General features: G+C 38.4%; 1 protein-coding gene across 1 annotated transcript; it reads left to right on the plus strand.

Moving 5' to 3' along the window:
* The first annotated feature begins 10,616 nt into the window (after positions 1–10,616).
* LOC134064278 (uncharacterized) lies at positions 10,617–12,531 on the plus strand. Its single transcript, XM_062520146.1, has 3 exons — positions 10,617–10,990; positions 11,257–11,452; positions 12,130–12,531. The coding sequence occupies exons 1-3, from the start codon at positions 10,657–10,659 to the stop codon at positions 12,410–12,412; spliced, it is 813 nt and encodes a 270-aa protein (XP_062376130.1). The 5' UTR covers positions 10,617–10,656; the 3' UTR covers positions 12,413–12,531.
* The last annotated feature ends 1,323 nt before the right edge of the window (positions 12,532–13,854 follow it).

Here is a 13,854-nt window from a genome sequence, read left to right on the forward strand (position 1 = left end):
CAACTATAGACTATTGGTTGAATTTAGGCTAGGTGGGTCTAATATTTTTTTTGTGTGTTGTATTTTAAGAATTTGATTCACTGAGTGCATTCTTTCAGCTGCATAATGCCTGGTCCCTTGGACAGCTGACAATTTTGATAGTCCCAATAAAGATGAGATGTTGCGAAATTAATGTTTTGTCTTTTAGCCTAGGTAGTGTCTTAATCTTATGTCGGTAGATAAAAAAAAATGTTGCTTAGTAAATCAAATCTGGCAATATATCAAAGTTATTGTGTCTGTCCCACATTGTCCCTCTTTACCATGCTACTTGTCCCACATTTTGTCTGACTGGAGGTGGTCACCCTAGATGAGTAGTCTCATTATGGTCAGTCATAATTTCTCTTTCAATGTCTGGGACTATTTACATATTTTCTTTTAGTGACATTTCCCCAGATATGCTTATTGTACGTATGTACTTTGAATAGTAGCCCATCATGCTAGTGCTTTTACTTAGACAACACATGGCTACCGTTGGGTTGCATAGTGAAGTGGCATGGCATGGGGTAATTTATTTAATTCTTTTTTTTATATTATAAATATTTTATTTTTTACTTACTTATTTTTTATTATCTTATTTTTATTATCTTAAGGATGATTATTGGTATCATAATTTTCATTGCATTGTTTGGTTGACTTGCCTATTTGAAAGGTATTTCAGATGGTTGTCAAGTTATTGGTTGGGATAAAACTTCTAATGGGGAGTGGGCTAGGGGTGGGAGGAGCCGGGACAGGCCTGGTGACACTTTCATGCGGATGCACTATAACATGTTTAGTAGAGCAGGAGAGCCTAATGTTCCTTATGGGCTCTTGGCAGTTTTGTATTTGTGTACAATGTTTTTTCGTTCTAACTGTGTTTTGCTTTGTTCAAGTTTCCTTTTTCCACAAGGGAGTAGACTAACAGGACAAGAAGGTATTATGTTCTTTAAAACAATTGTGGCTAGCACTTATTTGACTATACTTACAGTAGTTATATTTTATGGGTGAATTGTTTAAACTAATATCATTGAATGTTAAGGGTGCAAACTCAGCTTTAAAAAGGAGGAAGATTCTGTGGTATCTCAAGCAGAAGAATCCAGATCTAGCTTTCTTGCAAGAGACCCATCTAAAGGAGAATGATTCATTATTATTGCAAAGGGACTGGGTTGGCAAAGTCATTTATAGTGCAGGTACCTCCAGTCAGAGGGGAGTAGCCATCTTGATTCGGAAAAACTTCAACATTAAAATACTCAGACAACAAGCAGATGATGAAGGCAGGTGGATAGCAATAGAGGTTGAACTGTATGGCATTAAGTACACGCTTATGAATATATATGCACCAACAGTGGAAAAGCCAGGGTTTTTTGTAGGGGTGAGCAATCTTATAACAGGGTTTGGAAATCCATATATAATCTTGGGTGGGGATTTTAACAATGTGAGGGAGCCCACAATGGATAAAACATATACAGGGGGTATAACACGACCTTCACAGGCTCGGAAAGAAATTGACACATTGGTGGAAGAGCTGGATTTGGTGGATGTATGGAGATTTTTTCATCCTTCAGATAAACAGTTTACTTTTTATTCCCACCCACATAATTCTTACTCTAGAATAGATTACTTTCTAATTTCAAAAGCGTTGATCTCTGCTACAACACAAACAACAATAGGCACAATTTTGATATCAGACCATGCTCCAGTGGGGATGGCATTACACGTAGGCCAATCAACTAAAAAACGTCCCAGTAGGTGGAGATTCAATACATCTATGCTCAAAGATGAAAACTTAGTACGATCTATTGAAGGGGAGATAATGTATTACTGGCGGACCAATGAAGGCACAGTATCAGACCCAGCTGTGGAGTGGGATGCCTTTAAGGCTGTCATTAGAGGCCGGCTTATTCAAACTTGCTCATTTCTAAAAAGGACAGCGGTCGAGCGCTTTCAGGAACTGGAAGGAGACATTAAAAGAATGGAAAATATGCACGCAATATACTCTGACCACTCTTCACTTCACGAACTGAGTAAATGAAAGCTGGAATATAATTCTATATTACAGAAAAAAGTTGAATATTCATTATTCAAAAGTAAACAAAAGTATTACGAACAAGGGGAAAGGACAGGGCGGTTTCTTGCACAGAGAGCAAAGCAGCAATATACACAGTCACTTATAACAGGAATACAGAATGACAGGGGGGAACTGAAAACAGATGATATTGACATCAACAACTTATTTGCCACATTCTATCAAAGTCTTTATAAATCAGACAACCCTGCCTCTCAAGGTATTAGCGCTTTTCTATCTACTGTGAAATGTCCAACATTATCACAGGACGAACAAGATCAAATTGGAGCTGACATTACACTAGAGGAAACTAGAGAATGTAATTCCAGGGAAATTACGAGTGCATGAAAATGCAAAAATGTAAAGATACAGTAGATAATGTAGATATAGTTACTAAGGTGTAGCTAGGGTAAACATGGTGGTTGCATAGTTTAAAGAAAGCTGATAGTGTGAAGGTAGACAGTTTAAAGCTTAAACATTACAGTTCTAACTGAACTTATGATTTCTAGCAGTTATGTTAAAAATGCTAACAATGCTAACCAGGCTGATTAGCTAACTTAGCTAATCATTTCTAACAGTTATGCTAAAAATTTTAACTATGCTAACAATGCTAACTATGCTAACAATGCTAACCAGGTTGATTAGCTTACTTAGCTAACCATTTCTAGCAGTTATGCTAAAAATGCTAACTATGCTAACAATGCTAACCATGCTAACTAGCTAACTTGCTAGTGAGGACTTTTATTTTGAAACATTTGTTGATGGGGTATCTATGGTGGCCACTATCAGGAATAAAGAAGTTACTGTAGTAAAATCATGTTGGTTGCTATGGAAACGGTCATAAACGCTTAATTTTAATGGTTGCTATGTTGGTTGCTAGGTACATGGAGGTTTCATGTAGTTGACTGGAGGCATAGTTGATGATAACTGACAGTTGGAATGGTTGAACAGTTAAATAGTTGAGTAGTTTCAATGGTTAAATGATTTAATAGTGTATTATTGCAGTGAGGACTTTTATTTTGAAACAGTTGTGGACAGAGGAAACAGTTTAACAGGATATGTGTAGTCTTCAAAGAGATTGTATGCTTAAAGCCTGAGAGAGAGAGAGAGCTGCTGCAGGTGGGGCTGGCCACCTGGCATAAGATTCTAATTGCCCTATTATGATGTCATAATCCAATGTTAAGTCTATGGGAGAAAAAATGGTTTAAAAAATTAATATAAATTCAACGATTAAGTTTTCAAAGTTGAAAAATACAAAGCTGAAGTCACCTAAGTAAGACCTACGCAGCGCAGTTTGAACGAAATTTCTACGTTAAACGGTTGAAGCTGAATTGGACGCACAAAAACGTTAGAAGAAAAATAAAAATAACTAGAGAATGTAATTCCAGGGAAATTACGAGTGCATGAAAATGCAAAAATGTATAGATACAGTAGATAATGTAGATATAGTTACTAAGGTGTAGCTAGGGTAAACATGGTGGTTGCATAGTTTAACGAAAGCTGATAGTGTGAAGGTAGACAGTTTAAAGCTTAAACATTACAGTTCTAACTGAACTAATGATTTCTAGCAGTTTTGTTAAAAATGCTAACAATGCTAACCAGGCTGATTAGCTAACTTAGCTAATCATTTCTAACAGTTATGCTAAAAATGCTAACTATGCTAACAATGCTAACCAGGTTGATTAGCTAACTTAGCTAACCATTTCTAGCAGTTATGCTACAAATGCTAACTATGCTAACAATGCTAACCATGTTAACTAGCTAACTTGCTAGTGAGGACTTTTATTTTGAAACATTTGTTGATGGGGTATCTATGGTGGCCACTATCAGGAATAAAGAAGTTACTGTAGTAAAATCATGTTGGTTGCTATGGAAACGGTCATAAACGCTTAATTTTAATGGTTGCTATGTTGGTTGCTAGGTACATGGAGGTTTCATGTAGTTGACTGGAGGCATAGTTGATGATAACTGACAGTTGGAATGGTTGAACAGTTAAATAGTTGAGTAGTTTCAATGGTTAAATGATTTAATGGTGTATTATTGCAGTGAGGACTTTTATTTTGAAACAGTTGTGGACAGAGGAAACAGTTTAACAGGATATGTGTAGTCTTCAGAGAGATTGTATGCTTAAAGCCTGAGAGAGAGAGAGAGCTGCTGCAGGTGGGGCTGGCCACCTGGCATAAGATTCTAATTGCCCTATTATGATGTCATAATCCAATGTTAAGTCTATGGGAGAAAAAATGGTTTAAAAAATTAATATAAATTCAACGATTAAGTTTTCAAAGTTGAAAAATACAAAGCTGAAGTCACCTAAGTAAGACCTACGCAGCACAGTTTGAATGAAGTTTCTACGTTAAACGGTTGAAGCTGAATTGAACGCACAAAAACGTTAGAGGAAAAATAAAAATAAGAACTAGAGAATGTAATTCCAGGGAAATTACGAGTGCATGAAAATGCAAAAATGTATAGATACAGTAGATAATGTAGATATAGTTACTAAGGTGTAGCTAGGGTAAACATGGTGGTTGCATAGTTTAAAGAAAGCTGATAGTGTGAAGGTAGACAGTTTAAAGCTTAAACATTACAGTTCTAACTGAACTAATGATTTCTAGCAGTTATGCTAAAAATGTTAACTATGCTAACAATGCTAACCAGGTTGATTAGCTAACTTAGCTAATCATTTCGAACAGTTATGCTAAAAATGCTAACTATGCTAACAATGCTAACTATGTTAACAATGCTAACCAGGTTGATTAGCTAACTTAACTAATCATTTCTAACAGTTATTCTAAAAATGCTAACAATGCTAACCAGGTTGATTAGCTAACTTAGCTAATCATTTCTAGCAGTTATGCTAAAATGCTAACAATGCTAACCATGCTAACTAGCTAACTTGCTAGTGAGGACTTTTATTTTGAAACATTTGTTGATAGGGTATCTATGGTGGCCACTATCAGGAATAAAGAAGTTACTGTAGTAAAATCATGTTGGTTGCTATGGAAACGACCATAAACGCTTAATTTTAATGGTTGCTATGTTGGTTGCTAGGTACATTGAGGTTTCATGTAGTTGACTGGAGGCATAGTTGATGATAACTGACAGTTGGAATGGTTGAACAGTTAAATAGTTGAGTAGTTTCAATGGTTAAATGATTTAATAGTGTATTATTGCAATGAGGACTTTTATTTTGAAACAGTTGTGGACAAAGGAAGTAGTGAAACAGGATCTGTAGTCTTAATGAGATTGTATGCTTAAAGCCTGAGAGAGAGAGAGCTGCTGCACCTGGACTGGCCACCTGGCATAAGATTCTAATTGCCCTATTATGATGTCATAATGTAATGTTAAGTCTATGGGGAAATTTTAATAGTTTTTATTTAATAGTTCAAAAAGTATAAAAGTTACAAAGTTGAAAAATACATAGCTGAAGTCACCTAAGTAAGACCTACGCACCGCAGTTTGAATGAAGTTTCTACGTTAAACGGTTGAAGCTGAATTGCGCGCACAAAAACGTTAGAGGAAAAATAAAAATAAAAAAAAATCGGATAACAGTAGAGTGCATTTTCATGCACTCTAATAAATCGGATAACAGTAGAGTGCATTTTCATGCACTCTAATAAGAATAAATCGGATAACAGTAGAGTGCATTTTCATGCACTCTAATTAAAGAGGCTATTCAGAAACTGCAGAGCGGGAAATCTCCTGGGGAAGATGGCCTTCCGGCTGAATTTTATAAGGCCTTTTCAGATCTTCTGGCCCCAAGACTACTGAAAGTTTACAATAACGCCTTATTGAGAGGGTGTCTTCCAGATAGTATGCAGACAGCTATAATAACTCTAATTCACAAAAAGAATAGGGATCCACAACTTTGTGGCAACTATCGCCCAGTGTCACTAATTACAGTGCATGAAAATGCACTGTACTGTTCTTCCTAGGCTTCTTATTATTAAACTTCTTCTTCTAACGCTCGCAATTCAGCTTCAACCGTTTAACGTAGAAACTTCATTCAAACTTTGTTGCGTAGGTCTTGCTTATGCCATATGTGCTTTGTATTTTTCAACTTTGTAACTTTTATACTTTTTAAACTATTAGTTAAAAACTATCACCATTTCCCCCATAGACTTAACATTGCTCATTATGACATCACGGCAGCAATTAGAATGTTACCCCAGCTGGTCAGCCACCTGGGCACCAACTGTCAGTTTCTCTCAGGCTCCTCTCTGAAGACTACATATTCTGTTCCCCTGTATCCTCTGTGCACAACAGTATCAAAATAAGTCCTCCTAATTCCATCCAACTTTATATCCATTCATCTTCTTCAAACCATTCACTCATCCACCCATTCTAAACAGTCTGCCTATCAACAACATCAATTAGACGCTCTACATTGAACTTTTAAACAATCTACTCTGTCTCAGGCTGGCTCTCTTAAGACTAGCCAGTTAAATTGATTACACCTGTATCTGTATCCACTACTCTCAGTAGAGAGCTGTGTCTCTCCATTCTACAAGAATATAAGGCACATTCCATCCAACATTCTATCCATTCATCTTCTTCAGACCATTCACTCATCCACCCATTAAACTGTCTATCAACATCTATTAAACAATCTGTCTATCAACATCCATTAAACTCTCTGTCTATCAACATTAATTAGACTATCTACATTCAACTTTTAAATTATTTACTCTGTCTCAGGCTTTAAGAGTACTATGGCTCTCTTAAGACTAGCCAGTTAAATTGATTACACCTGTGTCAACTACTCTCAGAGAGCTGTATCAGTGTCTCTCTTAACAAGAATATAAGGCACATTCCATCCAACCTTCTATCCATTCATCTTCTTCAGACCATTCACTCATCCACCCATTACACTGTCAATCAATATAAAACAATCTGCCTATCAACATCCATTAAACATTCTATCTATCAACATTAATTAGACTATCTACATACAACTTTTAAAGTATTTACTGTGGGTCCCTCTCAAGCAGCGTTTATATGTCCTCCCTCGCTCCTCGATCCTCAATGATCTACATAAAGAAAGATAGAAGAAGGGCTAGACTATCCCATTGTTGCCGCTCCATCATTCTTTATGTAGATCAGTGAGGAGCGAGAGAGGACGCGTAAACGCTATGAGAGGCACCTTCTGTCTCAGGCTTTAAGCATACAATCTCATTAAGACTACAGATCCTGTTTCACTACTTCCTCTGTCCACAACTGTTTCAAAATAAAGGTCCTCACTGCAATAATACACTATTAAATCATTTAACCATTGAAACTACTCAACTATTGAACTGTTCAACCATTCCAACTGTCAGTTATCATCCACTATGCCTCCAGTCAACTACATGAAACCTCCATGTACCTAGCAACCAACATAGCAACCATTAAAATTAAGCGTTTATGACCGTTTCCATAGCAACCAACATGATTATACTGCAGTAACTTCTTGTTTCCTGATAGTGGCCACCATGGATACCCTAGCAACAAATGTTTCAAAATAAAAGTCCTCACTAGCAAGTTAGCTAGTTAGCATAGTTAGCATTGTTAACATAGTTAGCATTTTTAGCATAACTGCTAGAAATCATCGGTTAAGTTAGCTAATCAACCTGGTTAGCATTGTTAGTAAAGTTAGCATTGCTAGCATAATAAGCATTTTTAGCGTAACTGCTAGAAATCATTAGCTAAGTTAGCTAATCAACATTTTAACATGAATAGAAATCATTAGTTAAGTTAGAACTGGAATGTTTCATCTTTAAACTGTCTACCTTCACACTATCAACTCTCTGTAAACTATGCAACCACCATGTTTACCCTAGCTACACCTTAGTAACCATATCTACATTATCTATCTATTTTTGCATTTTCATGCACTGGTAATTCCTTGGAATTGCATTTCTAGTTAATGTTGATGCTAAGCTACTTGCTAAAATCTTAGCTACAAGATTAGAAGGGTTATTGCCAAAACTTATCCACCCTGATCAAGTAGGTTTTATTAAGAATAGGACATCATCTGACAATCTTCGCAGGCTTCTTCATCTTATATGGCAAGCTGGAAGACAATCAGATATAACTGTAGCTCTTTCACTGGATGCAGAGAAAGCGTTCGACAGGGTGGAGTTTGCATACTTGTTTCAGACGTTGGAGAAATTTGGGCTGGGAACTGTTTTCACTAATTGGGTCAGGTTACTATATCACAATCCCAAGGCATCTGTTGTGACAAATGGCAGACAGTCTACTGCATTTCAGCTTCATAGAGGGACACGGCAGGGGTGCCCCTTATCCCCCCTGCTGTTTGCCCTGGCCCTGGAACCGCTGGCTATTGCCATCAGACAAAATAACAATATAGTTGGTATTAAGTCTGGGGATGAAGAACACAAATTGCTTTTGTATGCAGACGATATTTTGCTACTGTGCAGACGCCCATCAACCACAGTATCCCATATTCTCACCTTGATTGACTCTTTTTCACTTGTGTCTGGGTACAAAATCAACTGGTCAAAGTCTGAGGCCATGCCCCTATCCAAGGTCTGTCCCCCCAGTGTTAGACAGGGTTGGCAGTTTTCATGGCAGCCTTCAGGCCTGACATACTTGGGCATAAAAATCACCCCACAATTGAATGATATTATGGACATCAACCTCCTCCCCCTAATTCAGAAAATAGAACTTTTACTCCAAAACTGGACTAAATTAGGCTTATCACTTTTAGGTAAGGTTAATATTTTGAAGATGGTAATAGTTCCCAAAGTTAATTACATAAGTAATATGCTACCATTAAACTTCCCACGCACTACATTAGTAAAATATAATAAAGCGGTATGTGGTTTTCTGTGGGCAGGCAAAAAACCATATGTAAATCAAACAAAACTTTATGCGGCTCCAGAGGATGGTGGTCTAGGTCTGCCCCATATAGCCTGGTATCACTATGCTTTTTGTTGTTTAAAACAGTTATCCAAGATATACATCACTCCTGATATAGCTCCAGCTTGGGTGTCTATTGAAGGGGGCCTTACCTATCCATACCCGGTACAGGCCTTTATTACACAAACTAGTGGCAAGATCCCTCATGATAATCCAATACTTGCATTTTCACAGGAGACTTGGCAAGCCTCACATAAAATCTTGAGCTTATCTCCAAATTTTACTTGTCAAACTTCACTATGGCATAATAAATGTCTCAAAATAGGCAAAGGGTCATTTTCTTGGCCTGACTGGGTCAAGCTAGGCATTGTTTATATTGGGGATTTATTTGAGGGAGACACCTTATTTTCTTTTGAACAATTAAGAGCAAAATATGGACTTCCAAATAAGGACTTTTGGAAATACTTACAGTTAAGAAGTTGTATTCTGTCACATCTCAGATTAGCACCACTTGCATCAGCTACTGAATTACAAACCAGATTGGAACAAGAAAACTTTTTTTTAAGGAAAGCATCAGGCTTTTACAGTATTTTAAGGGAATCTCAGCCTCCTAGTTTTGGGGGCTTAAAAAGATGCTGGGAGAAGGATATGGGAGAGAGTATATCAGATGAAACGTGGGAACAAGTAATCAAGTCATGGTACAAAGTTTCAAGAGAAATGCAGACACGGTTGATACATTATAAAATTATCAATAGGATTTATTGGACCCCGTCAAAAATGGCACGGTTAGGACTTAGAGACTCAGATATGTGTTGGAGGTGCAACACTGAGTGCGGCACTCTTTTACATATGTTATACTCTTGCCCCATAGTAGATACCCTATGGTCTGAGATCATGTCTTTTATCAACAAGTTGTTGTCCACTGCTCTGGTACGCCAACCGTTGCTCTGTGTCTTGGGTGTGGTACCACAGGGGAGCGGGCTGGATGCCCATCAATCCTCATGGTGCCGAACAGCTGTAGTAGTTGGATGCAGGATAATATTACGCCATTGGAAAGCACAAGTAGCTTTATCAATGGTGGAGTGGTTTAATGAGATGTCCAAGATAGCCTCTTATGAGAGGTTGTGCTATAGAATGATAAATAAGGAGGACGTCTATATGAAAATTTGGGGGCCTTATTTAGATATTATACAGTAAGCAGGTGGTCTGTTTTACTGTTTCTTTTTATTTTTTTTTTTCCCAATATATACTGTATAGTGTATAGCTTTTAGCCAGTATCTGACTGTAGTCCTCCCTGTTGACTTGTGGATGTTCAGTGTTTGTCTTTGTCTCATGTATTTGTGAAAAACCAATAAAAAGTGAATTACAAAAAAAAAAAAGAAAACAACTATTAAGTTGAATTAGTCTAGAACCAAATCCCTAAGTGACACCTACACTTCTCTTCTTGAAAAAGCGAAAGCCTCGCTGATTTTCAAAGAGACACACACACACACACACACAGAGTAGCGGTCTCAACTGTATTCACCAGAGTAGACACAAAACGCAACAATTGGCTAAGAAAAAAACTGGCCTGCAGCCAAAGTTACTGGCCGAGCACCAGAGAGGGTTAAAGCGGAAGGATCTTTGGTAATACGTAGCCAAGCCACAGTATATATTTCTGAGAAGCACAGCAAGAATATGTACAACAGAAAAAGACAGCAGAATTGTCCAGTTTCATCATGAAGACTTGTGGAGCTCTACTGGTGCTGCTGTGCTGCTGTTTGGCTGAGACACAGCTCAGAGACACCATCAGTGACAATGACATCACTCACCAGGGCCACTATGCAGCAGCACAGAGGACTGAAGATGCATCCACAGCCTCCACCCAGCAAACCTGCCAGCCTGACATCTACACTGTGCTGAGAGAGATGAGCGCTCTGGTGGTGGAGCAGAGAGTGGAGCTCAGATACACTAAGACACAAATGGAGGCCATGGAGAGCAGACTGAGAGCCAGTGAGATGACAGTAGAGGAGCAGAGAGAACAGCTAAAGCAGCTTAAGAGTGTCAGCGAAGGTGAGATAAATCGGACTCTGTCTACTGGTATTTATTTGGGGCACTGTCATATCTACGATGTTACATACACAATTGCTTTTGGTATTTTCTTTGCTTATCTTTTTTCTCACTGTATCTCCCTCTATATCTCTGTGTGTGTGTGTGTGTGTGTGTGTGTGTGTGTGTGTGTCTCTGTGTCTGTGTCTGTGTCTGTGTCTGTGTCTGTGTGTCTGTGTGTCTGTTTGTCTGTGTGTCTGTGTGTGTGTGTGTGTGTCTGCAACCCTCAGATCAGGCAGTGAATCTGAACCTCAAAGGGAGTCAGGTAGAGAAGTTGTGGAGAGAGAGAGAGGAGAGGAAGGTGTCTTTCTCCGCCTCAGTGCAGTCATCTGGAGGTGGACATACGGGACCTTTTTCAGCTGAAACTACAGTGATCTTCAGACACGTCTTCACTAACATTGGAAACGGTTACAACGCAAGCACAGGTACTAGAGGGCTGGTAGGCTTGTTGTTGTCTCCATGTTTACTTGTTTTCCTGTAGAATAATTATATATTTATTATATGTTTCATTTCCTGGTGTAGTGGGGGGAGAGAACAGTCAGCATACCTAACCTTTAACCTTTAACCCGGGTCTTTGGGGTACCTACTTGGGGTACCTGCAGGTTGATTGCAATGGCAAGGAGCTAAGCTCGGTTGTATGGCAGTCAGAGTGCATACTCAACCGTAGTGACAGCATTCTGTCACACATGGGAATAAGGAATACTGACCTTTCTTTGTAGGCATACAGTACAGTATGTACGCCTTGAAATCCAGTAGAGAGGTTTATTTGCTGAAAAGAGTGGCACACAACATTTTCACAAAGTCAATCCGCATTATTGTGAGACGATGTGTTGAAGACAATAACTAGAAAAGAGGCATATATGTATTAATGTAAACAGGAAGTTGACAAGAAGTACAAGCTAATCCAAAATGGAGTCATGCAAAGAGTGCATTCCACAGTACAGGTGAAAATACACATACAGGGTTATTATTTTTCTTTTTACCTGAGGTAACAATATTAAACAGCTACATAAATATGTAGAGAGAACATGATATGAGGAAGTCAATCACAACTTGTAGTTGATCTTACTAACCCCCCTTCCCCCACTTTGTATCTGTCACACAGTCTTCACAGCTCCAGTCAGAGGGGTCTACCACTTTGTTTTATTTTTACACGGCTATGGTCACCAATCTGGACCTGTAGCAGCCAGTCTTCGTAAGAATGGAGATAATGTTGTTAGTCCTTACAGTAGGCAGACAAGTGGAAGTATGACTCCCTCTAATGGAGCCTCTCTGCTACTGGAGGTGGGAGATGTGGTCTATGTGAACTTGTGGGCTAATGCATGGTTCTTTGATAATATAAACCATCACACAACCTTCTCTGGCCATCTGCTCTTCCCCATGTGAGGAGTCAGTCCTGAAGTGAATATTATGTAATATTCCATTATTGTCCACCCAATAGCCTGCCTTGAAAGCACAAACCACCTATACAGAGACAGATCTGCTAGATAGTTGGTGTCTTTGCCTTTCTTAAAGGAGTCATAGAACGCATTTTTTGACCATTACAAATTGATCTTTGAGCCTAAATAATGTCATATGTAAATTTGTGGGGCTGAAAACGCCCCAGGAGCACTGCTAGATCGCCTAATACAAGGTCATAAATAGCCTTGCAATGAAACAGTTTGTTTTTCCCGCCCACTCAGCAAGTTCATGAATATTCAAATGAGATGCGCGCTGATTGGTCTATTGGCCGATATGTCCTGAAAGTTGATTGGCTCAATCCACCGGTCTGAAGCTAGAGCATAGTGAAACTACGTTTACTGCTGGTAAATAAAGCCAAAGTCTTTGATAAAGCTATCAACAATGGATTTAAATAAGGAATACAGCCGTACATGTATAAACCGAGTCAGAAGAAGGTTCTGACGAAGATGAAGTGCAGCAGATTCCCCAACAGAATGAATGTGTTAGATTGGTAAGTTTTATCAGTACATTTCTTAGTATAGTAACTCTCCAAAGTTAGCTGTAATAACGCTAGCATTACAACGTCTCTGCCATAGACCACATATCTAGATACTAGCATCGTAAAAGCAGTTCAACAAGAATTATTAATCGAAGGTATGCAAATGAGAGGGGGTGTATCTAAAGGGGGATGGGCGCCTATTACGTGTTATCTGAGCTCTGTTCAGATTGGAGCATTTCAACACGGCTGTTTCTATTTCCCAATTTGCATACGAAAGCAGGCGGGGGACGCGGTAAAGTCTTTGGTGTTGTCCTTTAGACACTGTTCGCAGCCTAAATTCAACAGGAACAAGGTGAATTCTAGGACTCCTTTAATGTCACCAATTACTGTTATTTCTGAGCACTAAAAGACTATGATTATAATTTGAGATGATTATTTCAAAGGGCTTGTTTTATTTTTACATATTTGACTTGAATAATAAACAATGATAAAACGATTATGTTTATTGTCTGCGTCTTTGAGTTGGAGTGCATGAAGAGTCGCTCTTTGTGTGAGTAATGTTACCAAGAGCAACCACAGTAACACTGATTACAAACATTAATTACATGAACAAACACTGAGGGTTATGATGTATCATGTGTTGTTGTTTTTGTATTATTTATATACATAATATTATATATCCATAATACTTGCTGTAAGAGTTACTCACTACAGTTGACATAGGGTGAAAATTTTTCCAAATGTCTTCTTTCTATAATTCCCAAAGTGAACATATCTAACACCAACTCGTTGCTAATAATCAACAGTGGGAGGTGTGCCAATCCCCCTGCAGTGTAGTGCTCACGATTAAGAAGAGATGAGTGACTGATATTGGGCCCATGCAGGCACT

This window comes from Sardina pilchardus, chromosome 18, assembly GCF_963854185.1.
Source record: "Sardina pilchardus chromosome 18, fSarPil1.1, whole genome shotgun sequence".
Taxonomy (NCBI): domain Eukaryota; kingdom Metazoa; phylum Chordata; class Actinopteri; order Clupeiformes; family Clupeidae; genus Sardina; species Sardina pilchardus.

What these genes read in the sequence shown, in the direction of transcription:
- LOC134064278 (XM_062520146.1), top strand. Translation starts at nt 10,657, where the DNA reads ATGAAGACTTGTGGAGCTCTACTGGTGCTGCTGTGCTGCTGTTTGGCT. An exon ending in GCTTAAGAGTGTCAGCGAAG is followed by an intron (nt 10,991 to 11,256) that starts GTGAGATAAATC and finishes TGCAACCCTCAG; the next exon opens with ATCAGGCAGTGAATCTGAAC. An exon ending in GGTTACAACGCAAGCACAGG is followed by an intron (nt 11,453 to 12,129) that starts TACTAGAGGGCT and finishes TATCTGTCACAC; the next exon opens with AGTCTTCACAGCTCCAGTCA.